General features: G+C 55.7%; 2 protein-coding genes across 3 annotated transcripts; one reads left to right on the top strand and one right to left on the bottom strand.

The window, feature by feature from the left end:
• Positions 1-7,000: 7,000 nt before the first annotated feature.
• LOC125621544 (uncharacterized) lies at positions 7,001-16,596 on the bottom strand. The gene is made up of 4 exons (XM_048818442.2): positions 16,444-16,596; positions 15,392-15,510; positions 12,464-12,580; positions 7,001-11,067 (listed from the first exon to the last, which is right to left on the bottom strand). Exons 2-4 carry the CDS (start codon positions 15,477-15,479, stop codon positions 8,993-8,995), a joined length of 2,280 nt encoding a protein of 759 aa, XP_048674399.2. The 5' UTR covers positions 15,480-15,510; positions 16,444-16,596; the 3' UTR covers positions 7,001-8,992.
• A 3,450-nt stretch (positions 16,597-20,046) lies between these two features.
• On the top strand, positions 20,047-27,345 carry LOC125621593 (uncharacterized). 2 transcript variants are annotated; one of them, XM_075119892.1, is made up of 3 exons: positions 20,047-20,336; positions 23,552-23,755; positions 24,199-27,345. In XM_075119892.1, the coding sequence occupies exons 2-3, from the start codon at positions 23,617-23,619 to the stop codon at positions 26,760-26,762; spliced, it is 2,703 nt and encodes a 900-aa protein (XP_074975993.1). In that variant the 5' UTR covers positions 20,047-20,336; positions 23,552-23,616; the 3' UTR covers positions 26,763-27,345. The 2 variants fall into 2 exon arrangements, with proteins under 2 accessions (XP_074975993.1, XP_048674630.2); XM_048818673.2 differs by having other exon boundaries at positions 24,196-27,345.
• Positions 27,346-27,936: the final 591 nt, after the last annotated feature.

Genomic DNA, 27,936 nt, shown 5'->3' with positions numbered 1-27,936 from the left:
CTTGGCTGTAGACAATGGATCGTGTGGTGTGGTCAGGGTGAAAGCTGGAGGCATGTAGGTAGGAATAGCGGTCAGTAGGTTTCCGGTATAGGGTGGTGTTTATGTGACCATCGTTTATTAGCACTGTAGTGTCCAGGAAGTGGATCTCTTGTGTGGACAGGACCAGGCTGAGGTTGATGGTGGGATGGAAATTGTTGAAATCATGGTGGAATTCCTCAGGGCTTCTTTTCCATGGGTCCAGATGATGAAGATGTCATCAATATAGCGCAAATAGAGTAGGGGTATTAGGGGACGAGAGCTGAGGAAGCGCTGTTCTAAGTCAGCCATAAAAATGTTGGCATACTGTGGGGCCATGCGGGTACCCATAGCAGTGCCGCTGATTTGAAGGCATACATTGTCCCCAAATGTAAAATAGTTATGGGTAAGGACAAAGTCACAAAGTTCAGCCACCAGGTTAGCCGTGACATTATCAGGGATAGTGTTCTTGACGGCTTGTAGTTAGCCAGGGTGAGCCAGACCCCCTTAGGAGACTCACCTCCTCTTCTAAAGGGACTCCTGGGTTCTCTCCCCAGCTCTGGGAGGGGAGTGGTGTGGGCCTCATGTTTAGAAGCAGGGGGGGGGGGGGGGCTGGGATTCAGGACTCTTGGGTTCTATCCACAGCTCTGGGGAGGGAGTGGGGTCTAGTGGTTAGAGTGGAGGGGAGCTAGGACTCCTGGGTTCTACTCCTATTTCTGGGAGGCTGTTTATCCCGCACTGGGGGGTTGTGTTGGGTATGGGGACCAGATCTGAATGGGCGGGGGGGGGGGGTGAGTGTGACTCAGTGGCTGGGTTGACACTGGGTTTGTGGGGTGTGTGGCCCCAGTTGTTAATGGGGTAGCTGCATCTCCCACCAGCACTGCCCAGCCCCCCGGGGTTAGTGGACTCAGCAGGGTGGTTGAGAGCAGACCCGGTCCCAGAGCCCCAACTCCCTTCTGACCCCTAGAGGGGATCCCTGCAGGTGCAAGGCTGAAGTCTATGTGTGTATGAGCGTGTATGTCTAGGGTCAGTCCCCAGTGCGGGTGCAGCAGCTGGGCAAGTTCCTCTTGCCCACACAGTGCCCACTGCTGGTACACCTCAGCCTCACACCTGCAGTTACCCCCCTGCCTCCAGCCTGACCTCCCCTTACCGTGAGAGTGGGGCCCGCAACTGGCTCTTAAAAAAATCATAGTCTCTAGCGAAATGTGGTGAGAGCCAAATCTTAATAACTGTCTCTGCATCTCCGTTTGGGATGTGACACACACACACTGTTTCTGTCTCATGGGGCTCTTCTCCGCATGTCTTAGCGGAAGGCACAATTAAAGACAAGCAAACAAACAACTACTTTATTATTAAAGAAATGAAAAATATATGAAACAAACCCAAACAGTAAACAGTCCCAATCTCTGCTCTCCGGTTCTCTCTGGGGAGCGTTTTCAACAGATTGTGTGACATGGGACACTGAGAAAAAAAAAGAATCCAAATTCACTTTTAAAATGGATTAGTAGAACCTCATTAAATCCCTGTGTGGACGCTCTTATTAAGAATTAGAGCCCTGGTCTACACTAGGACTTTAGGTCGAATTTAGCAGCATTAAATCGATGTAAACCTGCACCCGTCCACACGATGAAGCCCTTTATTTAGACCTAAAGGGCTCTTAAAATCGATTTCCTTACTCCACCCCTGACAAGTGGATTAGCGCTTAAATCGGCCTTGCCGGCTTGAATTTGGGGTACTGTGGACACAATTCGACGGTATTGGCCTCCGGGAGCTATCCCAGAGTGCTCCATTGTGACCGCTCTGGACAGCACTCTGGACAGCAATCTCAAAATCAGATGCACTGGCCAGGTAGACAGGAAAAGAACCGCGAACTTTTGAATCTCATTTCCTGTTTGGCCAGCGTGGCAAGCTGCAGGTGACCATGCAGAGCTCATCAGCACAGGTGACCATGATGGAGTCCCAGAATCACAAAAGAGCTCCAGCATGGACCGAACGGGAGGTACGGGATCTGATCGCTGTATGGGGAGAGGAATCCGTGCTATCAGAACTCCGTTCCAGTTTTCAAAATGCCAAAACCTTTGTCAAAATCTTCCAAGGCATGAAGGACAGAGGCCATAACAGGGACCCGAAGCAGTGCCGCGTGAAACTGAAGGAACTGAGGCAAGCCTACCAGAAAACCAGAGAGGCGAACGGCCGCTCCGGGTCAGAGCCCCAAACATGCCGCTTCTATGATGAGCTGCAAGCCATTTTCGGGGTTTCAGCCACCACTACCCCAGCTGTGTTGTTTGACTCCTTCAATGGAGATGGAGGCAATATGGAAGCATGTTTTGGGGATGAAGAAGATGATGATGATGATGAGGTTGTTGATAGCTCACAGCAAGCAAGCGGAGAAACCGGTTTTCGCGAAAGTCAGGAACTGTTTCTCACCCTGTACTTGGAGCCAGTACCCCCCGAACCCACCCAAGGCTGCCTCCTGGACCCAGCAGGCGGAGAAGGGACCTCCGGTGAGTGTACCTTTTAAAATACTATACATGGTTTAAAAGCAAGCATGTGAAAGGATTACTTTGCCCTGGCATTCGCGGCTCTCCTAGATGTACTCCCAAAGCCTTTGCAAAAGGTTTCTGGGGAGGGCAGCCTTATTGCGTCCTCCATGGTAGGACACTTTACCACTCCAGGCCAGTAACATGTACTCGGGAATCATTGTGCAACAAAGCATTGCAGTGTATGTTTGCTGGCGTTCAAACAACATCCGTTCTTTATCTCTTTGTGTTATCCTCAGGAGAGTGAGATATAATTCATGGTCACCTGGTTGAAATAGAGTGCTTTTCTTCAGGGGACACTCAGAGGAGCCCGTTCCTGCTGGGCTGTTTGCCTGTTGCTGAACTGAAATGTTCCCCGCTGTTAGCCACGGGGAGGGGGGAGGGTTGAGGGGGTAGCCACGCGGTGGGGGGAGGCAAAATGCGACCTTGTAACGAAAGCACATGTGCTATGTATGTAATGTTAACAGCAAGGTTGACCCTGAAAGAGTGTAGCCACTGTTTTATAAAATGTGTCTTTTTAAATACCGCTGTCCCTTTTTTTTTCTCCACCAGCTGCATGTGTTTCAATGATCACAGGATCTTCTCCTTCCCAGAGGCTAGTGAAGCTTAGAAAGAAAAAAAAACGCACTCGCGATGAAATGTTCTCCGAGCTCATGCTGTCCTCCCACACTGACAGAGCACAGACGAATGTGTGGAGGCAAATAATGTCAGAGTGCAGGAAAGCACAGAATGACCGGGAGGAGAGGTGGTGGGCTGAAGAGAGTAAGTGGCGGGCTGAAGACAGGGCTGAAGCTCAAATGTGGCGGCAGCGTGATGAGAGGAGGCAGGATTCAATGCTGAGGCTGCTGCAGGACCAAACCAGTATGTTCCAGTGTATGGTTGAGCTGCAGCAAAGGCAGCTGGAGCACAGACGGCTGCTATAGCCCCTGTGTAACCAACCGCCCTCCTCCCCAAGTTCCATAGCCTCCACACCCAGACGCCCAAGAACGCGGTGGGGGGCCTCCGGCCAACCAGCCACTCCACCACAGAGGTTTGCCTCAAAAAAAGAAGTCTGGCATTCAATAAATTTTAAAGTTGAAAACTTTTAAAGTGCTGTGTGGCATTTTCCTTCCCTCCTCCACCACCCCTCGTGGGCTACCTTCGTAGTCATCCCCCTCTTTGTGTGATGAATGAATAAAGAATGCATGAATGTGAAGCAACAATGACTTTATTGCCTCTGCAAGCGGTGATCGAAGGGAGGAAGGGAGGGTGGTTATCTTACAGGGAAGTAGAGTGAACCAAGGGGCGGGGAGTTTCATCAAGGAGAAACAAACAGAACTTTCACACCGTAGCCTGGCCAGTCATGAAACTGGTTTTCAAAGCTTCTCTGATGCGCACTGCGCCCTCCTGTGCTCTTCTAACCGCCCTGGTGTCTGGCTGCGCGTAACCAGCAGCCAGGCGATTTGCTTCAACCTCCCACCCCACCATAAACGTCTCCCCCTTACTCTCACAGATATTGTGGAGCACACAGCAAGCAGTAATAACAGTGGGAATATTGGTTTCGCTGAGGTCTAAGCGAGTCAGTAAACTGCGCCAGCGCGCCTTTAAACATCCAAATGCACATTCTACCACCATTCTGCACTTGCTCAGCCTGTAGTTGAACAGCTCCTGACTACTGTCCAGGCTGCCTGTGTATGGCTTCATGAGCCATGGCGTTAAGGGGTAGGCTGGGTCCCCAAGGATACATATAGGCATTTCAACATCCCCAACAGTTATTCTCTGGTCTGGGAATAAAGTCCCTTCCTGCAGCTTTTGAAACAGACCAGAGTTCCTGAAGATGCGAGCGTCATGCACCTTTCCCGGCCATCCCACGTTGATGTTGGTGAAACGTCCCTTGTGATCCACCAGAGCTTGCAGCACTATCGAAAAGTACCCCTTGCGGTTTATGTACTCGGCGGCTTGGTGCTCCGGTGCCAAGATAGGGATACGGATTCCGTCTATGGCCCCACCACAGTTAGGGAATCCCATTGCAGCAAAGCCATCCACTATGACCTGCACATTTCCCAGGGTCACTACCCTTGATATCAGCAGATCTTTGATTGCGTGGGCTACTTGCATCACAGCAGCCCCCTCAGTAGATTTGCCCACTCCAAATTGATTCCCAACTGACCGGTAGCTGTCTGGCGTTGCAAGCTTCCACAGGGCTATCGCCACTCGCTTCTCAACTGTGAGGGCTGCTCTCATCTTGGTATTCATGCGCCTCAGGGCAGGGGAAAGCAAGTCACAAAGTTCCATGAAAGTGCCCTTACGCATGCGAAAGTTTCGCAGCCACTGGGAATCGTCCCAGACCTGCAACACTATGCGGTCCCACCAGTCTGTGCTTGTTTCCCGAGCCCAGAATCGGCATTCCACAGCATGAACCTGCCCCATTAGCACCATGATGCATGCATCGGCAGGGCCCATGCTTTCAGAGAAATCTTTGTCCATGTCCTGATCACTCACATGACCGTGCTGACGTCGCCTCCTCGCCCGGTATCGCTCTGCCAGGTTCTGGTGCTGCATCTGCTGCTGGATAATGCGTGTGGTGTTTAATGTGCTCCTAATTGCCAAAGTGAGCTGAGCGGCCTCCATGCTTGCCTTGGTATGGCGTCCGCACAGAAAAAAGGCGCGGAACGATTGTCTGCCGTTGCTCTGATGGAGGGAGGGGCGACTGACGACACAGCTTACAGGGTTGGCTTCAGGGAGCTAAAATCAACAAAGGGGGTGTCTGTACATCAAGGAGTATTTCAGGCAGGACTTCACGGAGGGTTCCAATAAGAAATGGTGCACCTAAGTTATTGTTCTTATTGGAACAAGGAGGTTAGCCTGGCCTCTGATTGATACATGGCTAGATTTACCTCGCTGCACCTTCTCTGTGAGTGACTGCAGTGTGACCTAGAGGAATGAGTCCCCTAGACAGGGGAGGGGGGGAAGCAAATGAGTACAAAACAAATCTGGTCTATTTCTTGTTTTGATCCACTCCATCTATCTTTTACATCTTTGGCTGGCAGCAGACGGTGCAGAAGGACTGCATGCCATCCACATCTCTTGCCTGCCCGGCAGAAGATGGTACAATATGACTGCTAGCCATCCTCATCTCTTGCCTGCCCGGCAGAAGATGATACAGTACGACTGCTAGCAATCCGTATCGCCTGCCTGCTCACCATAAGACGGTTCAATAGAACTGACTGCAGGACTAAAGAGAATGACCTGGTCAAGTCACTCCAAATTTAGTCCCTGCGCCCATGTCTGCCCAGGCGCTCCCGGCCAGGAGCACCTTGGACACGACGAGGACGGCTACCAGTCGTATTGCACCGTCTGCTGCCAGAAGGCAATGGGTTGCTGCTACTGTGTAGCAATGCCGTACCGCGTCTGCCAGCACCCAGGAGACATACGGTGACGGTTACCTGAGCGGGCTCCATGCTTGCCGTGGTATGGCGTCTGCACAGGTAACTCAGGAAAAAAGGCACGAAACGATTGTCTGCCCTTGCTTTCACGGAGGGAGGGAGGGAAGGGGGGCCTGACGATATGTACCCAGAACCACCCGCGACAATGTTTTAGCCCCATCAGGCATTGGGATCTCAACCCAGAATTCCAATGGGCAGCGGAGACTGCGGGAACTGTGGGATAGCTACCCACAGTGCAACGCTCCAGAAGTCGACTCTAGCCTCAGTACTGTGGAAGCGCTCCGCCGAGTTAATGCACTTAGAGCATTTTCTGTGGGGACACACACACTCGAATATATATAACCGATTTCTAAAAAACCGACTTCTATAAATTCGACCTTATTCCATAGTGTAGACATACCCAAAGTGACCTCTATCAGAAGCGAATTAAGCTAAACTGAATTAACTGAAATGAAATGAAGGTGAGAGACAAGTGAAAGATACACGATCTCTCTAACATCCTAGGACCGATACGGCTACACCAACACTGCAAATGATTAAACAAATGTCTCATTCCACCCCTTTATTTTATACCATGATCCACTTGCCTGCTGCATTATTTCCCATGTATTTGTTGTTAACCTTTTCCTGAAGACTTAAGAGGGAAAAAAACCCCAACAACCTAATTCTGGAAAAAATCCCACACTTTTAAATACTGTTTGCCCTGCACTGTCGAACCTGAGAAGACAACAATTACAGGGGGAGTTTTTAAAAACCAATGTAGCAAATGGAGAAATATTATTTTAATGACGAATTGATAGCACAATGGTTCATTTTCTCTGACATTCCCCTTCCCCCTGAGGCCCAGCCCCCACGACACCCCTTCTCCCTGAGCTCGTGCCCCCACACCGCCCCTTCCCATGAGGCCCCACCTCCATGCTGCCCCTTCTCCCTGACCCCCGCCCTGGCCTTGCATCACCCCTTCCCCCTGAGGCCCTGCTCCCGCCCTGCCTCTTCCCCCCCAAACCCCGCCCCCTGGTCACTCTTCTCTGCCCCTCCCCGGGCCAATAAAAAGTGGGAGGGCCGTGGCCCCCTGACCCGCCCTGTGCTTGTGCCCCTGGAACCCAGGTGTCCTGCTACCAGAGCTCTAGCTGGAGCATGCTGCCCCCTAGGGCGGGGTACCTGTCTTGCCCGGGTCTCCTGATTTACAGACCTGCTAGGCTGCACTGTTTTCTAATAGGCAACAATTCAAATGCCCAGAGAAAGTGGAGTTCAGTAATCCAATTGCTAGTGGGACTGGATAGGACAGCAGGTGGCCTCATCAGCAGGGGGCAAGTCATAGCAGCCTCCAGGTCTCAAATCCCAGTTGAGGCTTTTATGCCGCCCTGGGCAGGTTTGTGAGGGTGAATGGGACACAGACAGTCTCTGTCATCCCCACCCAGGACAGGTGACCAGCTGCGCTAAGTGACGGGACCTGGTCTGGATTCAGGACCCACGAAGGGGCGTCATCTCCCCCAGCTTCCTTCTCAGTTCCGCTCAGGGTCATCCCCTAAGAATTACGGGGTTACTTCTCCTGGGATGGCCTCCCAGCCCTTCCCACGCTCCAGCCGGCCCCCGAGAGATTTCCTGCCTCTCGCCCCTGCATTGAGTTAACAGTTCTCAGTCACCAGGTCCCCAAGAACAAACCTGGTGGTGTCCCTATGTAATCCACTGGGTGAGCGTTCATTCCCAGTCCCCCTCTGTGCCAATCCACAAGGTATGAGTTGTGACAGAACCTGACTCAAAGCTTTAAATCAAGCTGTAGCAGACTACTCATGCTTTTAACTCTGGCTGTCCCTGGTTCAATCCCAGCATTTCGACCAGCTCCCGCCTCCCTCCTCCTGACTGCATCAGGAACCACTAAAGGGATCAAGATCTAGCTTCCTTCCCCCCCATTTCAGCCTCTTGTCTCCCAGACTCGACTACCAACGTCGGTTCTGGTGAAAATCCTGGATCCTGCTTTGAAATGTTTCCTGACACAGCAGCTCGAAGAATCGCTGAGCTAATGGGGAACGGTATAAAATGTGGTATTCTGGCTAACAGGGAATGGTGTAAACGTGACACTCCGGCTAATGGGGAATGATATAAATGTGACACTGACTAAAGGGGAATGGAATAAATGTGACACTCTGGCTAATGGTATAAACCTGGCATTCTGGCTAATGGGGAGTGGTATAAATGGGATGCTCGGGCTAATGGGGGACGACATAAATGTGGCACCCAGCCCCGCTTGCTCCTGGGACTTAGCGCCCTTAGCCTGTGAACGCTTGCCGGAAACCATCCCGAAATGGGCCCTTATCCTGCAGCAGTGAGTCCCATGGGTCCGTTCTGCCTCCCATTTCCAGGCGTTCTCCTTTTCGACCTTTGCAGCCTGGCCTCCTCTCCTCCAGAGTGCCTGAGTGCTGCCCACTGAGAAGCGGTACCTCTGCCTTTCCCCAACTTCTGTCCAGTGCCTCCTCTGAAACCACCTATGGGTCATGGATTGTTCTGTGCGAAAAGTTTCTCTCTCAAGCCTTTATTTCATCCACGGACGAGCGGGAGGCAGCCCTGACGCCTGCCCAGTGGAGGGGAGATAGAGACCGGGGAGAGGGCGTGCGTGAGGGTGGACGTCAGGGGTCGATGTGGTTTAGGGAAAGTGACGGCACCTCCCCTCCCTCTGCTGCTTCCCATCCAACTTGGGTGAGAGGAGGAGATTCCTCTTCATGGCGTGCAAGCCACTAGGGGCTCACTGATCAGCGGCTGGGTGCAGCCGAACACGCGTGATGGACGAACATTAGCCCCAGTTAGTGCGTGGATTGGAATTCTTGGCCCTGAGAGGATTCCCCGATGCCTAATACGGATCAAACTCAAAGGGGTTCCTCTCCCAGGTGGACTCCTTGTTATCTCGTCCCTAGCAGACACCTTCCCTCTTAGTTGCACCTTTGGCAGGAAGGTTCCTGGGGTTGGTTTCCCTGTTGTCTCATTAGGGTCCCTTCCTGGTGGTCGCGTTCCCCCTTACTCAGCCCCTTGGGAGGAGGGTTTCTCTCCGGGGTGGTTCCTCTGATGCCGGTAGAGATGGGAGCTGCGCCCGAAGCATTTCCCGCAGTCGGCGCACTGGAAAGGCTTTTCACCGGTGTGGACACGCCGGTGCCGCTCCCAGTGGGAACTCCAGGCGAAGCCCTTCCCACAGTCGGCGCAGCGGAAAGGTTTCCCCCCAGCGGCGTGGAGCCGCCGGTGCCTGGCCAGCGCCGGTGCCTGGCTGAAGCTTTTCCCACAGTCCCCGCACCGGTAGGGTTTCTCCGCCGCGTGGGAAGGCCGGTGCTGGTCGAGGTCCGTGACGCAGCTGAAACTTTTCCCGCAGTCGCCGGAGCCGTGGGATGTGTCCTCTCTGCCAGCCCGGTGCTTGGCCAGCGCCAAGCTGTGCCCAGAGCTCTTCTGCTGGCCTGCGTGCACCCGCTTGTGTTTCACCAGGTGGGCGCTCTGGCTGAAGGCCTCCCCGCACTCCCCGCAGGTGTGGGACCGCTCGCCGGTGTGGACCCGTCGGTGCCGGGCCAGGTGCGAGCTCCAGGCAAAGGCTTTCCCGCAGTCTCCGCACCGGAAGGGTCTGTTGCCCCAGCGATGCTTGGTCAGCGCGGCGCTCTGTGGGCACTGGTGGGGCGGACCCGCTGCGTGGAGGAGGCGCCGGTGTCTGTCCAGCTGGGAGCCACGAGGGAAGTTTTTCCCGCAGTCGGGGCAGGGATGGGGGGAGTTGTCCCCCGCGGGGCTCGTCTGGGCTGAGCTCTCCCCACTGTCGGGCTGCCTTTCGGTGTGGCTTTTCCGGTGCCTCACCAGCGCCGCGCTCCGAGCAAAACTTTTCCCACAGTCGCCGCACTGATGGGGTCTCTCTGCCGCTGGGCGTTTCGCAGCCAGGCGGCGTCTCTCCCCGCCGGCGTGGCACCCCCGGTGTTTGGCCAGTGCTGAGCTGTCCCCAAAGCTCTTCCCGCAGTCCGGGCACCCGTAGGGCCTCTCGCCTGTGTGCACCCGCTTGTGTTTCACCAGGTGGGCGCTCTGGCTGAAGGCCTCCCCGCACTCCCCGCAGGTGTGGGGCCGCTCGCCGGTGTGGACCCGCCGGTGCCGCTCCAGGTGGGAGCTCCAGGCAAAGCCTTTCCCACAGTCCCCGCACCGGAAGGGTTTGTCTCCCCGGTGGCTCCGGCGGTGCCGGGCCAGAGCGGCGCTGCGGGGGAAGCTCTCCCCGCACTCGGGGCAGCGGTGGGGCTGCCGGGGGGCTGCGTGGGCCCGCTGGTGCTTGTGGAAGAAGGCGCTGCTGTTGAAGGCCTTGCCGCAGTCCGGGCACTCCAGGGGCTTCCCGCCGGCGTGGGCCCGCTGGTGCCGGTAGAGGTGGGAGCTGCGCCCAAAACATTTCCCGCAGTCGGCGCACTGGAAGGGCCGCTCGCCGGTGTGCAGCCGCCGGTGCCGGGCGTAGTGCGAGCCCCAGTCGAAGCCCTTCCCGCAGTCGGCGCACTGGAAGGGCTTGATCCCGGTGTGGAGGCGCAGGTGAGTGGCCAGGTGGGAACCCACCCGGAAGCGCTCCCCGCACTCCGAGCAGCGGTAACGCTTCCCGCCGGGGGCCTGGGGACGGCGGCGCGGGATGGGCTCCTGCCCCGCGTGGGACCGCTGGTGCGTAAGGAGGGCGGAGCTCTCGATGAAGCTCTCCCCACACTCCGGGCACGGGTAGGAGCCCTGCCCCGCGTGGGATCTCTGGTGGGTAAGGAGGGCGGAGCTCTCCGTAAAGCTCTCCCCGCACTCCGGGCATAGAGAGGGCTCCTCTCCTGCAGGAAGTTGCCTGCTACCGTCTACACTGAGCCTGGCTTCGGGGCTCTCCCCCAATCTGCCTCTCCGCGGGGCTGCCCCATCCCGGACTTTCTTGAAGCTTCCGTTGCATGGAGCTTCTCTGCCCTGTCTCTTCCCCGGCGGCTTTCCTTGCTGGCCTCCGGACCTGCCGGCCTTGCCCCCTTTGGCATTGCGGGCCACCTTCCCCCCGCTGCTTCCCGATGATGCCGTCTCAGGGCCTCCTGTCTGTGGAGCCTCCCCTTCAGTCTCGCTTGCTGTCCCTGGGGTAAGGAGAGAGTCCAGATGTAAGCCAAGCCATGTGCTGGGGGGGCATTGCAGGGACTCCCCACCCCCTCTCCTCACTCCTCCCTTCCCCCTTGTGACGAAGTGGGACTGTTCTTAATGTTTCCTCTGAATAGTGTGGGGGTGCCTCAGTTTCCCCTAGGCAGTTCTTAAGTCTCTAGGGGGTGGGGTAAGGGTGTATGATCATTGCAGAGCCCTAGAGGGCAGGTGTGTGCAGGAGTCTGGACACAGAGAATGGCCAACACCCTGTTTCCTGGCAACTGATGGCCTGGGCCCTTCCCCCCCTGCAAGGTGAGAGCTGAAGGGTTGGAGAACAAAGGAATCAGGTGACCACCTGGCCCGGGAAAGGAACAAAGCCCAGAGGAGGAGGGGCTGGAGGGGGTTTTCAGTTTGGGGCTGGCTGGGACATGGAGTGAAGGGCAGACGTGGTTGTCTGGCTCACTGCCCCTCAAAATGGACCCAGCTGAGGGGTCCCGTTCTCTGCACCTGCAAGCTCTGTGTTAGACCATGTTCCTGTCGTCTAATAAACCTTCTGTTTTACTGGCTGGCTGAGAGTCACGTCTGACTGCGAAGTTGGGGTGCAGGACCCTCTGGCTTCCCCAGGAGCCCCGCCTGAGCGGACTCGCTGTGGGAAGCGCACGGAGGGGCAGAGGATGCTGAATGCTCCGAGGTCAGACCCAGGAAGGTGGAAGCTGTGTGAGCTGCGTGTCCTGAAGACAGGCTGCTCACAGAAAGGCGACTGCCCCAGAGTCCTGACTGGCTTCATGGGGAGCAGTTCCAGAGCATCGCCCAGGGACTCCGTGACACCCCTATACTCCCTGTTCCCACTGTGCCAAGGGCTCTGTGTGCACCCCCAATCTTGCTGTGCCCCCTTTTCTAGAGGCTGTGAATGCCCCTCTTCTTTCTGTCTGGGAGAGAAGTCATTCCGGGGGCCAGTGGGAGGACGGGCAGAGAGGAAACCAGGCAGTAGTTATGTTAGAAAGCGCTCACGGCACCATCAACCAGCGGCTTGATCAACAGACAACTGCAGAGGTGCTGGAATCTTGGCTGGGCTCCTCAGCTGGCAGGGGCTCCGTGTGTCTCATCTCCCCCCCCACCCCCCATTTTCGGTTGTCTGATTTTCCCCAAAGTGGATCGGGTTCTGACCGCTCGTGCCGAGAATATGCCCCGAAACTTTGGAATCGAGCGGATGTGGCATCCCAAAGTCGTTGCAGACACTGTCATGTTGAGTGGAAGGGCCCCCCAAAAAGCTTGGCCGTCAAGCCAAGGTGCTGAGCCGGAAGTGGGAGAGCTCCCAGGGGGGCTTCCTTGGGAAAGCCAGCTCCCGACTTTGCTCCCAGATGGTTTCTGAGCTGGTCGAACGGGTTTCCTCACCTGGGCTGGCGTCTCTCGGGAGGTCTCTTCCCCCAGAGCCCTGGAGATCCGGGGGGACCCATGGCTCTTCCCCTTGCTCCAGCCGGGAGATCACGTCCGGTTTAGGGATGGGATATTCTGCGCACGGGTACGGGGATAAAAGAGGGGAGAGATTAGGGTTTGTCAAGCCATTCGCCTGACAGCCTCCTTAATACTCTGCATCAGCCGCCACCTCCCACCCAGCGTGGGCTTTCCCAGTCCCACCGCACCCCACCTCCTGGCCTGTCTCTCCTGCCTTCTCACCAGCTGGGCCTGGTGCAGTGTGTGAGCTTGTCTCCCCCTATTGGCTGGCCCCGGTACTGCTACTGGGTTGATCCCTCGGGATTTCCTGAGGCAAGCTGTGTTCCTTAGATGCATGAGCGGGGCACCTATGGCCCCTGCCACATGCAGCTGCCCCACCCGTGAAGCATCCTTGGTATGGCTCCATGGCCCATATGCAGCACCCCGGGGTCAGCCAGCGTTAAGGAGAGGGGAATCCTGAGCTCCGGGCTTTAAGGACACAAGTTGTCCAGTTAATATGAAGGGATGAATTGTCCTGGGTACTCAGGAGGCACGGGGCAAATCACCTGCTGGTGGCCGCATTTGAAGATGGCAGAGTTCAAGACACTCAGCAGTTCTGCTATATAGCACCTGTTACTATTATGTGTGTTACAGGGCCCCGTTGGGCCGGGCGCTGCCCAGACACACAGGGAGAGACAGGCCCTGCCCCAGCTGAGATCAGGGCCCCGTTGTGCCGGGCGCTGCCCAGACACACAGGGAGAGACAGTCCCTGCCCCAGCTGAGATCAGGGCCCCGCTGTGCCATATGCCGCACAGACACAAACTGAGAGTCAGTTCCTTCCCACAAGAGTTTACAAACTAAACAGACAAGCAAGGTTCATTATACCTGTTTTACAGATGGGGAAACTAAGGCCCAGAGAGATGCAGTGACTTGGCCATGGTCACACAGGAAGGCTGTGGCAGAGGAGGTGTTAGTACCATTATACAAGGCACTGGTGAGACCTCACCTGGAGTACTGTGTGCAGTTCTGGTCTCCCATGTTTAAGAAGGATTAATTCAAACTGGAACAGGTACAGAGAAGGGCTACTAGGATGATCCGAGGAATGGAAAATTTGTCTTATGAAAGGAGACTCAAGGAGCTTGGCTTGTTTAGCCCAACCAAAAGAAGGTTGAGGGGAGATATGATTGCTCTCTATAAATATATCAGAGGGATAAATACCAGAGAGGGAGAGGAATTATTTAAGCTCAGTACCAATGTGGACACAAGAACAAATGGATATAACCTGGCCATCGGGAAGTTTATACTTGAAATTAGACGAAGGTTTCTAACCGTCAGAAGAGTGAAGTTTTGGAATAGCCTTCCAAGGGAAGCAGTGGGGGCAAAAGACCTATCTGGCTTCAAGATTAAACTCGATAAGTTTATGGAGGAGATGGTATGATAGGATAACATGATTTTGCCAATTAATTGATCTTTAAATATTCATGGTAAATAGGCCCAATGGCTTGTGATGGGCTGTTAGATGGGGTAGGATCTGAGTTACTACAGAGAATTCTTTCCGGGGTATCTGGCTGGTGAATCTTGCCCATATGCTCAGGGTTTAGCTGATCGCCATATTTGGGGTCGAGAACGAATTTTCCTCCAGGGCAGATTGGAAGAGGCCCTTGGGGTTTTTCGCCTTCCTCTGTAGCATGGGGCACGGGTCACTTGCTGGAGGATTCTCTGCACCTTGAAGTCTTTAAACCATGATCTGAGGACTTCAATAGCTCAGACATAGGTGAGAGGTTTATCGCAGGAGTGGGTGGGTGAGATTCTGTGGCCTGCATTGTGCAGGAGGTCAGACTAGATGATCATAATGCTCCCTTCTGACCTTAATACCTATGAATCTATGAACCCAGCACTCTTAAATCCCAGCCCAAAACCCTACCCACCAATTCATTCCCTTTCTCTAATCCGTGAGCTCTATTTGCAGTTCTGTGCAAGCCGGCGAGTCGGGCAGCCTTGGTAATCGAACCTGCTTCTCCTTAAACAAAACCGAACCACAACCTCGGAAATGAAATGAAAACAAAAATCGTCGTGAATCCAGCCCTACAGCTGAGCCATGATGCGCTCACAAGCCAGACCGGGGCAGAGACGCGGTTTTGCTTTTTTCGGGTCAAAGCCTTATGGAACCTCCATGGCCTCGGTGCTTGAGTGCCCACTTGAAGCCAGCCCTTCACTCCGCCCCTTCGTGCCCACCAATGAAGCTACGATCTTGAATGAACTGAGCTGGTAGAAACGTTTTCATTGGAAAATGGGGTTCTGTCAAAACTGACATTTCCCCCACTGGGAAAATGTCGATTTCAATGGAATTTTTCCAAAGTGTTTCGTGTCCTACGAGGTAGGGCTGGCTTCTGATCTGTTACACCCGAGGTGACACAAAATCAAATATTATTACTAATTCATCCTTGCAGTATTCACCCAACATAAGCACGGCCAAACCGGGGCAGAGCAATGGTCCATCTAGCCCAATAGCCTATCTCGGACGGTGGCCAGTACCAGAGCTGCAGGGGGACAAGACAAAACTCCTACCGATTTCAAAGGTGCTTTGTGAGGACTGTGGGACTCCGGTCACTAAGGCAGAGCTGTTCTTTGCATCCCAGGGAGCACAGAGGTCCATGAGAAGCAAAGAGTAACTTAGAGCAGCCTTGGAGCTGCTCTTACTCATGCTGACCAGCACCGTGCACAGCCCCAGTGTATGAGACAACTTCATAGAATCATAGAATATCAGGGTTGGAAGCGACCTCAGGAGGTCATCTAGTCTAAGCCCCTGCTCAAAGCAGGACCAATCCGCAACTAAATCATCCCAGCCAGGGCAGACCATCCCATAACCGAAGGCAGACAGTTCCTTACTGAGGGACATCAGGGTCTCATAGCTCTCCTGCATGACATCTCTGTACAGGGCCCTCTGCCGAGGATCTAGGAAGAGCCACTTCTCCATCGGGAACACGCAGCTGGCTCCTTTAAAGCAGCTGAAAGAACAAGAGAGCCCCACTCAGCACCCGCTGCTCCTGGGGCGATCCCAGCTTCCCCCAAAACCCCATATGCCGTTCCCAGGAGGGCTGATTGGTTAGACTCCCCCTCCTGAACAGAACTGGGTGCTTTGGGGAGCTGCTCCCCCATCCCACAGATGGGGACATTTCCGCCTCCTCTGGCTTTTGTCTCTTCCAAACAATACGGCCTCAGATGAGCCGAGTCCCAGAAAGTTTGTCCCCCAAAGAGCGAGAGGATCCAGAGCGAATTGTGGCCGTTATTCGGCAGCCTGTCAGGATGGAGCAAGGCGACTGGGGTGGGGCCTGAGTCCATATCACCCCCTGAACCCCCACCACCCCCCACTCTCTCCCTGCAGACAGATGGATTGGGCCAGGCTGGGTCACTTTATCCCAGCGTAGCCCCGGCCCATCCCAGCAGTACTGAACCCACCCAGTGACAGAGTCTCGGGACCAAACGCCAGCAAAGAGCCAAGTCAAAGGGGCCGCTTTGGGGGATCCCCGCCCGACACTGTCCCCCAGGACTCAGGCAAGACAGGACCTGGCTTTTCCTCTCCCAGCTCCTCACCTGGGTCCCAGGAAAGTCAGCTCTGCCCAGGGATGGATTTGGCCAAGGCTGGGAACTGGGAACCTCCTTCCCCACTTATTGCTCCGGCTGCCCCTCCCACTCCCCCCCACCCCCCATTTTTCTGTCTCCTTCCCCCTCTGCCTAGGAGACTGTCCTGTTCCCGGGGGCGTTCGCTCTCCCCGCGCCGGATCAGCGGCTGAGAGCCTGGGGGCGGCGGGGGGCTGAGGGGGCAGCAGCTCTGGGACTCGCAGGATCCCCGGGGAGCAGAGCTGGGGCGAGCAGGGGCCCTGGGTGCAGAGTCACTGTCCTGCCCGGCCCCGGCCCTTTCCCCCGGGTCCCCCCATCACCTGCAGGCTCCGGCCCCGGGGGCTGGTGCGGGCAGAGCCCGGGGCTGGTGGCAGCCGCCGCAGACGGTCCCCACCCGGGCTGGGCACAGCGGGGGCCTGGCTCGGCGCTGCGGAAGCAGCCGCCGCTAACCCGGGAAGTTCAGCCCCCGGATCTGCTGATCACAGGAAACGCCCGGCCGGGGGAGCGGGAGAGGGCTGCCGCCTCCCGTCCCTGAGCCAGACCCAGAGCCCACTCGCGGGGGCAGCTCCGGGGACCCCCCCTTCCCAAGCTCCCAGAGGTCTGGACTGGGGGTGGGGGGGCTGCCGCCCCCCCTGGCTTGAAGCGGTTCCCATCATATGCAGGGTTTGCGGTTTGGGTCAATGGCTCTCCGCCCCCGCTCCCCCCCCCCCCACTGTACAAATTGTTGCGGCCCCCCTGTAGGACTGAAAGTCTCTATCCAGGGGAAATGGGGCCCGGCTGGGGCCAACCCTCGGCCCAGCAACCCCATGTGGAGGAGAGACACCTCCCCCCCCCCCCGACACGCACCCCATGCTCTGTCACAAGTTGCTACCCTGCCTCCAGCTGCTTGACCCCCACCCGCACCTCCACCCCGGGCCAGTCAATTTCCACCCCCTGGCCACCCGCCTCCTCCACTTTGCCCCTTTCTAACCCCTGTAAAAAGCAGTCAGAAGAATCTGGTGCCAAGTAAGGGCAGGGTGAGGGCAGCGGGCGGCTTCAGCACATGTTACTGAGCATGCTCAGTACGCACCCTAAGTAGCAAATGATGTCAGGTAGCAATTTGGGACAGTACACCCCCAGGAGCTAATTCTCCTTTCGACCTAGCGCTGGCCAGGCTGGGGCTTAGGTCGGTTTAACGGCATCACTCAAAGTAGTGGATTTTTCACACCCCTGAGTTATACCAACCAATTTCCTAGCTTAGACCAGCCTGATGTCTACACTCCACACTAAGCCCGGGCTCTGACCCAGGGTTGAGTCCAAGCCCCCTTTTCTGTCCACACACAAATCAGTCTGACTCGGCTCAGGAAGCGCTCTGGACCCAAGTCCTAGGACCTCGCTGTGGGGGTGGGTGAGAGCCCAAGTCCCGCTATGACTCGGGTCCAAGGCCTGTCATTTTGCAGTGTGGACGTGGCTCAAGCCGCAAATCTGAGTCAGAAGGCCTACGTCTTGGGGAGACCCAGGTCTGGCAATCGTAAGGCCAGGTTTACAATGCAGCGTGGACGCTGCAATTCCAGGTGCCACCTGTCCACAAGCAAGTCCACAAACACCAAGACTACAAGCCTGGGCTTAATTTGCCATGCAGACGTAACCCGGCCTAGCACTGTCAACCCGGGGGCTAGGTCGGGCGAACTGTGTTGCTAGAGAGGTGGCTTTTTCACACCCTTGAGCAAAGTATCTAAGTTGACCAGACCTAAAGCTCATGACCTGCAAAGGGTTACACTGAGCCTGAGTATGGGCAGACAGAGGAGCCTACAGGACATACAGAGTTTTAACTAAAAAGAAAAGGAGGACGTGTGGCACCTTAGAGACTAACCAATTTATTTGAGCATAAGCTTTCGTGAGCTCATGAAAGCTTACACTCAAATAAATTGGTTAGTCTCTAAGGTGCCACACGTCCTCCTTTTCTTTTTGCGAATACAGACTAACATGGCTGCTACTCTGAAACCAGAGTTTTAACTGCAGCTGCAAAAGCGTTTCAAGTGTAGACAAGCCCTAGGCGTCCCCCAAATCTGTGTGCCTACCCAGATTGTCCTGCAATTTGCTGTGCCTTACGGGGGCCCAGGAGAGGGTTGGTGACTCAAATGTCAGGTCATTTGAGCATGAGATTACTGAGATACTGCCCCCCCCCAACCAAAACAAACCCACTTTTCTTCGAGGTCACAGGTTCTACCAACACACCTGTGCATACCTGGCTTCAGAACTGCTAGTGACTAAATGGGACGGGAAAGGGAGGGTGAGCTGGAAATGGGGCAGAGGGGGCGATATGCTGTGGGGGGGGAAAGGGGAGGAGAAAGACGCAGCACAGCACTCCTCACTCACATGCTTTGTGATCAGTGACGGGAGCAGCGGAAATGCCCTAAAAGTGGGGGGCCACATGCGGCCGAACCGATGCCCCATGCGCTGCACCGCCCCCCCGAGGCCCCACCCCCGCACTGCCTCTTCTCCCTGGTCCCCCACCCTCACATGGCCCATTCCTCCCCCAGGCTCTGCCTTTGCACCACCCGTTCTGCCCCAGACCCTGTCCCTGCACTGTCTCTTCCCCCAAGGCACCCTCCCCTCCCCGCTCGCCCTTATGGACAGTAAAAAGTGGGAGGGCCACGGCCCTTAGCCCCCCCTGTTCTGGTGCCCTGATTAGTGATCCAAATGTGGGGTCATTTGGGCAAGGGATTGAGGTAGGCTTGGAAGGATTAGTTAGAGGCTCACCTGTAAACATCCGTCAACGTGGATTTCACCGCCCAGGCACAAACCCATGAACCAATCTCCCCATGATAACAACTGAAAGGTACCGCAAAGCGAAGTAAGAAACATGCCTCTTGGCAGCTTAGTCGAATTTGATTTAGGGCCATTTATTTGGCATATTACAACATGGGATGGTGACGGCTGGTGTTTTAATGGTACTAAAACTTGGACTTTTTGAATCTTCGTGTCATTCCACAATGAACCCCCCCCCCATTGTCTGACCCTCTGGAACCATGAAAGTTTAAAGAGAGAAAACTGCTTAAAAATAAACATGGGTATTATCCATTCAAATTATAAACCAGTAAAAACCCAGTTCTACCAAGCCTGGATTGAGAAATTTAGTGCACTCCCGCGCTGAGCAACTAGAATAATTACACAACACCCAGATCTGTCTATTGGTCCACTGATCCCCCAGACAAGTCTAGCCCCGCATGTCCCCAGCTATCCATTGCCAGGCATATATACCTGTGCAAATTATAATTCTGCCTGATCATTACCTATCTCCCTGTGCTCCCGCTGTCTCTCTGGCCCTCTCATCTAGGCCACAGGTTCTCACACTTCATTGCACCGTGACCCCCCTTCTGAGCACAAAAATTACTACACAACCCCAGGAGGGGAGATCGAAGCCGGAGCCCACCCGAGCCCTGCCCGCTACCCTGGGGCCAAAGCTGAAGCCCAAAAGCTTGTGCCCTGGCCAATGGGGCTCAGGCTTTGGCTTTGGCCCTAGGCCCCAGCAAGTCTAACACCAGCCTTGGCAACCCCATTTAAAGGGTTTAATGTTTGCGAGCTCCTGATCTCGGCCCAAGTGTCCCACCTTGGTTTAGCTGTGATGCTCTGCTTAGTTCCCCAGCCCTGAGGCAGGGCTCTGTGTAAGCTGGGAAGACTGTCTCTCTCCCCAACAGAAGCTGATCCAGTCAAAGATATCACCTCCCCCACCTTGGCTACCATCGAGCCAGGGCATTTCTAGGGCCCGCACAAGGGGGAAGTCCCGGGGGGGGGGTGCTTTCCCCACAGACAGACCCGCTTGTGGGCTGCAATCTTGGGGCGAGGTTTCTGCAGCTGTCCCCACTAGATGGCTCTGGTATATTGCTCAGGGCTGGGAGCCTGCTGCCTCCCTCTCTCTGTCTCTTTCTCCCTGGGTTTCCTGTGAGCAGCAGATCTGGGGCTGAACTTCCCGGCTGAGAAGGGAGCCGCTGGGTGCTGCCGCTTCGGTAGCCACCCCGGGGGGGGGGAGCCGGAGAAACCCCTCCTCAAAGCCCCCTCTGTGTCCAGCCCGGGGTGGGGACTCTGTGCTCTGCCCGCTGAGCCTCCAGGGGATGGAGAGGAGAGAGAGACCAGCAGGAGCAAGAAGTGGGGAGGGAGGATCCCAGCTCCCAGCCCTGCCCGGATCCATCGCTGCAGCGTCCCGGGGCAGACTGACCCTCCTGGGATCAAGGTAAGGAGCAGAAAGAGGAGAAGCCAGTTGCTGCCCCTGCTGAGTGGGGGGAGGGATAACTCAGCTCTTTGAGCATTGGCCTGCTAAACCCAGCGTTGTGAGCTCAATCCTTGAGGGGGCCATTTAGGGATCTGGGGCAAACGTTGGGGACTGGTCCTGCTTTGAGCAGGGGGATTGGACTAGATGACCTCCTGAGGTCCCTTCCAACCCTGATATTCTATGATTACCACCTTTGAAATCTCCCCCCCCATCAAAAAAAAAATCCAGCATGCAGCCCCCAACCACGAGGCAACTTCGCAACCCCCACCCCCCTTCAACTGTCACTTATAGTGATTCATGCCTAGGGCCCTACCAAATTCACAGTCCATTTTGGTCAATTTCACGGTCCTAGGATTTTAAAAAATCATAAATTTAGTGATTTCAGCTATTTCAATCTGAAATTTCACGGTGCCGTAATTGTTGGGGTCCTGACCCAAAAAGGAGCTGTGGGGGGGGGGGGGGGGGTCGCAAGGTTATTGTAGGGGGGGGTTACGGTGCTGCTACCCGTACTTCTGTGCTGCCTTCAGAGCGGGCAGCTGGAGACGGCGGCTGCTGGCCGGGAACTCAGCTCTGACGGCCACCAGCAGCAGAGCGGCTGGCAGGTACGGGATTGCCCCCCTTACTTCTGCGCTGCTTCTGGCAGGGCGCAGCCTTCAGAGCTGGGATGCTGGCCAATGGCTGCTGCTTCCTGGCCACCCAGCTCCGAAGGCAGCAATGCAAAAGTAAGGGTGGCAATATCGTGACCCCCCAGCCCCCCAAAATAACCTTGCGACCGCTGTGCAACTCCCTTGTGGGTTAGGACCCCCAATTTGAGAAATGCTGGTTCTGCTGTGAAATCTGGTTTTTTGTGTGCTTTTACCCTACATGATACAGATTTCACGGAGGGAGACCAGATTTCACGGTCCGTGACGCGTTTTTCATGGCCGTGAATTTGGTAGGGCCCTACCCGTACCCTCTCTCTCGCACCTGTGCGCTGCGCTTGCGTATGGATGGGCAGACAGCTGCTGTATTTTCCACGGTTTTGATCTGTTATTGCTTAAACTGCGGGAAATACAGATGGGAACGTTGCAGCACCTTTAGCTGGACACAGAAACTTTCAACAATGGATAGCCCAGTGTATTGTGAGAATAAAATGAAAATCTTTAGACCCATGTACAGAAACCAAAAACCTGGCAGATTGACTTATTTTTCTGACAACTAGCAAATCCATAAAAAAAACTGGCCAGGCCAGTGAAATATGAGCCACGTGGTAACTCTATGGCTACAGAAGAGCTCTCCCTCTCGTCGGCACAGAGTGTCTTCACCGGACTAGCCCTCTGAGAACTTTCGACAGCTTTCTACAGCCGCAATTGGACTTGCTCTGCCCTGTGCTGGCTGGCTAATTGCTGCAACCCTCCCATTCCCTTCCTGCCTGGTCTACACTTAAAAATTGTCACTCCCTCAGCACTGTAGTGAGGTTGACCTAACTCCTGGTGCGGACGCGGCTAGGTCGACGGAACGATTGATCCCCCGACCTAGCTACCTCCCCTCGGAGAGGTGGAGGGACGACAGCGATGGGGAAAAAAACAAAACAAAAAAACGTTCCAGAGATGTAGGAAGTGGCAGCTTAGCTGCAATGCCATAGCTGGATGCAGTGTAGCCATACTAGGGATGTAAATAGTGGTTTTAAAAGTTAACCAGTTAAACTATTAAAATTATATCATTTAACCGGTTAACCGTTAACCAAAGTAGCTCTGGGGGGCCTAGCACGGGGGTGGGGGAGGCTGGGGCCTCGCTCCGACCCAGCTGGGGCTGGGGTTCCGCCGACGTGACCAGGGCTGGGGTCCGGCCAGTGCGGCTGATGGTGTGGTCCCTCTGGCTGGCCAGCCCGACGCAGCTGGGGCTGCTCCAGCCATTGTGGCCGGGGCTGGGATCCCTCCCGCCGGCCCGGCATGGAGCGGCCAGGGTTAACGGTTAAGGTTTGTTAACCGGTAAGCCTAACGCTTACCAGTTAACCGGTTAACCTTTTACATCCCTAAGCAATGCACACAGTCTCTTCATCTCAGCATCGCTCCATGCCTCTCTATTCCTCACCACCTCCCCTACCCTTTCCTTTCCATTGAGCTGATCCCCGCCTAACTGACCCCTCCTCTACAAAAAACAACAACCCACCATGGTACTAGCATGCCGTTTGCCACGACCACGTTGTTCGCTCCGCTTGTGTGTTGTACCCCTTCCACACACTGTGTCTGTCTGGGTCGTTTTAGACAGGAAGGTCTGTGGGGTAGGGAGTAGCGTTTGGTTCTGTCGTTGGACAGCACCTAACACAGGGGGGGCCCCGGTCCATGCCTGGAGTCCCCAGGTGCTATGCTAATACAAATAATAAATGTTGATAATAATAATAATTAATAATAACAGGTGAATTTATTTTGGAGCATTTGAGGCTAAACCTCTTAGCCTTTGTTCTGAGCAGGGGCCGTGGAGGTGGGGAGCATTACGTTTTGCCATTTGAAGAGTGCTGTCAGAGTTTGACCAATTCCAGCGCCTTTGGGGATGGAAATTTTACATTTGACAGAAAGAGAATTCCTAGGTCAGGCGCTTTCCTCTCTGTTGTCTGGTGAAAATCGATTTGGATGCAGATTTGTTATGAGAGTGGAATGAATGTCTCTTGTGCGGGAACACGGATTATTTCCGCCCTTGATAAGGTTTGTTTCCTCACGGAGGAGCTGAGCCCGGTAACGCGCACATCCATTTGTTTGGGACTGTGCAAACGGTCCCATTAACATTCTTAAATTTAAGGAGAGAGTTTGAAAATCTCTCAGTCCTGGTGGGGGAGCGGCATTGTGCTGAAATAAAAAGACACAGGCTGGGATCTTTCAATTCAGGAGCCTAAATTTAGGCTCCTGAATCCATATTCAGGCCCCTGGGTAAGTGGCCTATTATCAAAAGTTCTGGGCACTCAGAACTGAACCCCAGCGACGCCCGCTCGGGATTTGTAAAAACCAGGATTCTTATTCAGGATACAGCTCGAGGAGGCGAACTTTAGGATGGTATTTTAGGCAATCACGTCTCGTGCGTTACGTCCAAACGGCACAGTCTAGAATTTCTGTCTGCAGGGAGCTTGCGAAAGGGAAATGGGTGTGAAATGGACTCAAACCGCTGCTGAAACTTCCCCATTTGCGCTTCTCGCCTGACAGGCTGCAGAAGAACGTCCGTGTTTCACTCCAGGTTGTCCGGTCCTCCTTGGGGACATGAAAAGGGAATGGCTGCAGCAAAAGCAGTGACCTTCGAGGAGGTGGCTGTGTATTTCACCGCGGAGGAGTGGGCTCTGCTGGACCCCACTCAGAGAGCCCTCTACAGGGACGTCATGCAGGAGAATTATGAGAATGTGACCTGGCTGGGTAAGTCACCATGAGCATTTTCCACCTACTCGGGTTGCAGGTCCTCGCTGGCCAACGTAGGGCTGGGATCTTCCCAGTATCGTCTGTGTAACGAGGAAACCGGGAATCTGTAACCAGCCCTGATCGCTCCGGTTCTCTCTTCCCCTGGGCAGGATTCCCCATCCCTAAACCTGACCGGATCTCCCGCATGGAGCGAGGGGAACAGCTGTGGGTGCACCAAGCAGCTATTCCCTCCCTTCCTCTATCCTCTGTGCCATGGTATCGATGCTGAAGCTCATTAGTTGCCAGCTGTGGGGAGGAGTTTGGGGAAGATTCCCCTGCTGACTGTTCAGCTGATCCAAAAGCTTCTGCCGGTGTGACAAACCCTTGCCGATCCCCTTTCCCCGGGGCCCCTCCCCAGCACAGGGCGTGACTCATGCTGGGTTCTCTCCTTCTCCCAGCAGGTGATGGGATGGCCAGTGAGACCGAGGAGGAGAATCCCCAGCAGGGAGGCCCTGAGTTGGGAGAACCACACAGGACATTCTCGGGAAGGTCCCAGGGGAACATTTGCCAGGGAGGAGCTAGCGTGAGTCAGGGCAGGTCGGAGGAGCAGCGGGGAAACCTGCCCGGGGAGAGAGAGGGTAAATCCTCTCCTGAAGAGGGATGTTTCAAGAAACTCAAATTGCTGCTGGACCTTAAGGGGAAGCACAACAGGGGGACGGGAAATGCAGGTGCTGAACATGGGCAGGGCTCAGGAGAGATGCTCTGTCCGGGAACCCACCCAGAAGACACATCCCACAGATGTGGGGGAAGCCCCCAGCAGAGCTCGGCGCCTCCACAATATCCAAGTGGGACCCCCCATCGATGTCTCCACTGTGGGAAAAGCTTCCGCTGGAGATCACATCTTCTGAGACATCAGACGGTGCACAAGGATGGGAAAAACTCCAGCCCCAGCGCAGCCCGCACCATCCAGCAGAGAATCCTCTCGGGGCAGAAACGCTGCCAGTGCCCCGACTGTGGGAGAAGCTTTGATCGGAGGTCGACCCTCATTGCACATCAGAGGCTCCATACGGGAGAGAGACCCTACAAATGCCCTGATTGCGGGAAAGGCTTCGCTGACAGCTCCAACCTTACGAGGCATCGGAGACTCCACTCGGGCGAGTGCCCCTATAAATGCCTCGCTTGCGGGAAAGCCTTCCGTGTCAGGTCCAAGCTCCTGGAGCACCAGGCCACGCATTTCCCAGGGGGGCCTTTTGCATGCCCCAAGTGTAGGAAATGTTTCCCCAGCAAGGCCCTCCTCCTCCGGCACCAGAGATCCCACATGGCGGAGTGGCCCTACAAATGCCCCGACTGTGGGAAAGGCTTCGTGCAGCGGTCGCATCTGGTGCAGCACCAGGGGATCCACGCTGGGATCAAACCCTGCGTCTGTGCTGACTGCGGGAAGAGCTTCGTCAAGACCTGGAACCTGACCAAACACCAGTGCTGCCACTTGGGGCAGAGACTCCGTCAAAGTGCTGAGGGTAGGGAAAGTGTCCGTCTGCGCTCAAACCTGCCTTACGAGGAGGGACCCGATGGTATGGCCCTGCCGGAGCGTCACACAGCAGAGAGGCCCTACCGCTGCCTTGACTGCGGCAGGACGTTCAGCCGGAGCACGGACCTGCTGGCCCACCGGAGCACCCACACAGGTGAGCAGCCCTACAAGTGCCCAGACTGCGGGAAGGGCTTCCGTGTACGCTTCAACCTGATGGTGCACCGGAGAGTCCACACGGGCGAGCGACCCTATGCGTGCCCCGACTGCGGGAAGGGCTTCAGCCAGAGCTCCAGCCTCACGGCTCACCGGAGAGTCCACACGGGCGAGCGACCCTACCTGTGTCCCGACTGTGGGAAGGGCTTCAGCCGGAGCTCCCACCTCAAATTGCACCGGAGAGTCCACACGGGTGAGCGACCCTACCCGTGTCCCGACTGCGGGAAGGGCTTCAGAACCAAAACGGCCCTGAGCACTCACCACCGGAGCCACACGGGCGAGAGACCCTACAAATGCACTGAGTGCGGGAAGAGCTTCAGCCAGAAGGCGCATCTGGTGCAGCATGAGAGGACCCACCTGCGAGGCAGACCCTACAAATACGCCGAGTGTGGGAAAAGCTTCAGCCAGAACGCCCACCTGGCCAAGAACAGCCGGACCCACTGCACGGAACGGCCCTCCATCTGCACATACTGCGGGAAGGACTTCGGCGACACTTTAACCCTGATCCAACATCAGCACACCCACACGGGGGAGCGTCCCTACCAGTGCACCGAGTGTGGGAAAGGCTTCAGATGGCGGGCGCACCTGGTGCAGCACCAGAGGACACACTCCGGGGAAAAGCCCTATGTCTGTGCCGACTGTGGGAGAAGATTCACGGAGAGCGCCACCTTGATCAAGCACCGGCGGATCCACACCGGGGAGAGACCCTACAAATGCAAGGAGTGTGGGAAAAGCTTCCGCCAGCACTCCAACCTGGCCCAGCATGCCTGGGTCCACTCAGGAGAGAAACCCAGACAAGACCATGGGGGCAGCTGCACGGACCTCACGGCCCTGCCGGAGCGCCGCATGGCAGAGAGGCCCTACCGCTGCCTCGACTGCGGCAGGACGTTCAGCCGGAGCACAGACCTGCTGGCCCACCGGAGTAACCACACAGGTGAGCAGCCCTACAAGTGCCTGGACTGCGGGAAGGGCTTCAGCATACGTTTCAACCTGATGGTGCACCGGAGAGTCCACACGGGTGAGCGACCCTATGCATGCCCCGACTGCGGGAAGGGCTTCAGCCAGAGCTCCAGCCTCACGGCTCACCGGAGAGTCCACACGGGTGAGCGACCCTACCCGTGTCCCGACTGCGGGAAGGGCTTCAGCCGGAGCTCCCACCTCAAATCGCACCAGAGAGTCCACACAGGCGAGCGACCCTACCCGTGTCCCGACTGCGGGAAGTGCTTCAGCTGGAGGTCCAATCTCACCGCTCACCAGAGAATCCACACTAGGCCAGCTGATTAAGGGCTGGGCAATAACTTGGATACAGGCGACGACCTCTGAAATCCCGGACAAACCTTACTGAATTTCTGTTTAACACCTCTGGGGTTTATGCAAATAGAGTTACAAATGCAAATGTTTCTGTGCTAAAGTGGGATTGTTTGGAACTCCATTATCAAGAAGACAGGATTAATACAACTGCTGGGACATATGCTGCACTTGGAAGGAACTTTTTGCAATGGGTGTAAAGCAGATTTTCAGGAAATCCCTGTGGGTGAGGGAAGTGCATGCCTCCCTTTGGAAGGTAAGCCCTGGGGAGAGAAACCAGTTGTCTGCTAATTACCCGCACCTGGAAACTCCAGCTGGGCAACCCCTGGACTGTATAAAGGGTGAACTAAATGTGGCAGAAGCGGGCTTGTTGTGAGCCGAAGCTATGATGAACTTGAAGCCCCTGAGACCCCTTGGGTGGGGCTCTGAAGGACTTCTCCTACCAGACCCATATGAGAGTGGGGGGTCAAATCTGTGGAGCTTATTTGCACGCGTGCAGAGCTCTGTGATTGGTTTGACTGTTTCCTCTGCAGTGGAATAAAATAGGCTTACACAGGAAGTGCGGTGTGGTACCTTTTATAGCTGGGCAATTCCATTGCGTACGATCCCGGAGGGGGAAACCAAGCAGGCCCCCCAGCCTGGGTGGAGCCTCTGTCTGCCCCTTCTGCCCCACCCCCTGGCCTGGAGGAGCCCCTCCCCCACCATGTGGCCAGAGAAGTCCTGGGCCAGCGGTAGCCCTGAGCCCCCCTCCCGCACCCAGAAGAGACCCCCCCCCCCCAGCTGCGCCACACGTCCCCAGACCCCAAGCTGCCCCATGGGAAAAGCTCTCGTCTCTTCTCTTCTGGATGAAGAACCTGAGCTTTCGATAGGTGCCATGTAGGTTCCCGGGGCGGCCGAGGAGGCGGTCTGTGTTCCTCCGCTTCCCGGGTTCATCAGTAACCTCTCTGGAGTCCAGGGCCATTGCTGATGAACCCAGCAAGCTGAATAGCACATTCCTCCACCGCCCCCGAACCTGCATGGGGCCTAATAATAAGCAAAAACGTCCCCTGCCGAACCCCGTAACTGGTGTTCGGCAGCAGCCTCCCCGGTGGATTAAACCCACCACACATGTTCGGCAGTCTGACTTTTCTGGGAATTACACAGGGAAGTG

Source organism: Caretta caretta, chromosome 14, assembly GCF_965140235.1.
Source record: "Caretta caretta isolate rCarCar2 chromosome 14, rCarCar1.hap1, whole genome shotgun sequence".
NCBI classification, from domain to species: domain Eukaryota; kingdom Metazoa; phylum Chordata; order Testudines; family Cheloniidae; genus Caretta; species Caretta caretta.
This window is presented reverse-complemented; position numbering and strand designations above follow the sequence as displayed.

What these genes read in the sequence shown, in the direction of transcription:
- LOC125621544 (XM_048818442.2), bottom strand. Translation starts at nt 15,479, where the DNA reads ATGGAGAAGTGGCTCTTCCTAGATCCTCGGCAGAGGGCCCTGTACAGA. An exon ending in TGAGACCCTGATGTCCCTCA is followed by an intron (nt 12,581 to 15,391) that starts GTAAGGAACTGT and finishes ACCCGTGCGCAG; the next exon opens with AATATCCCATCCCTAAACCG. An exon ending in CCCGAGAGACGCCAGCCCAG is followed by an intron (nt 11,068 to 12,463) that starts GTGAGGAAACCC and finishes TCCTTACCCCAG; the next exon opens with GGACAGCAAGCGAGACTGAA.
- LOC125621593 (XM_048818673.2), top strand. Translation starts at nt 23,617, where the DNA reads ATGGCTGCAGCAAAAGCAGTGACCTTCGAGGAGGTGGCTGTGTATTTC. An exon ending in TGAGAATGTGACCTGGCTGG is followed by an intron (nt 23,756 to 24,195) that starts GTAAGTCACCAT and finishes TCCTTCTCCCAG; the next exon opens with CAGGTGATGGGATGGCCAGT.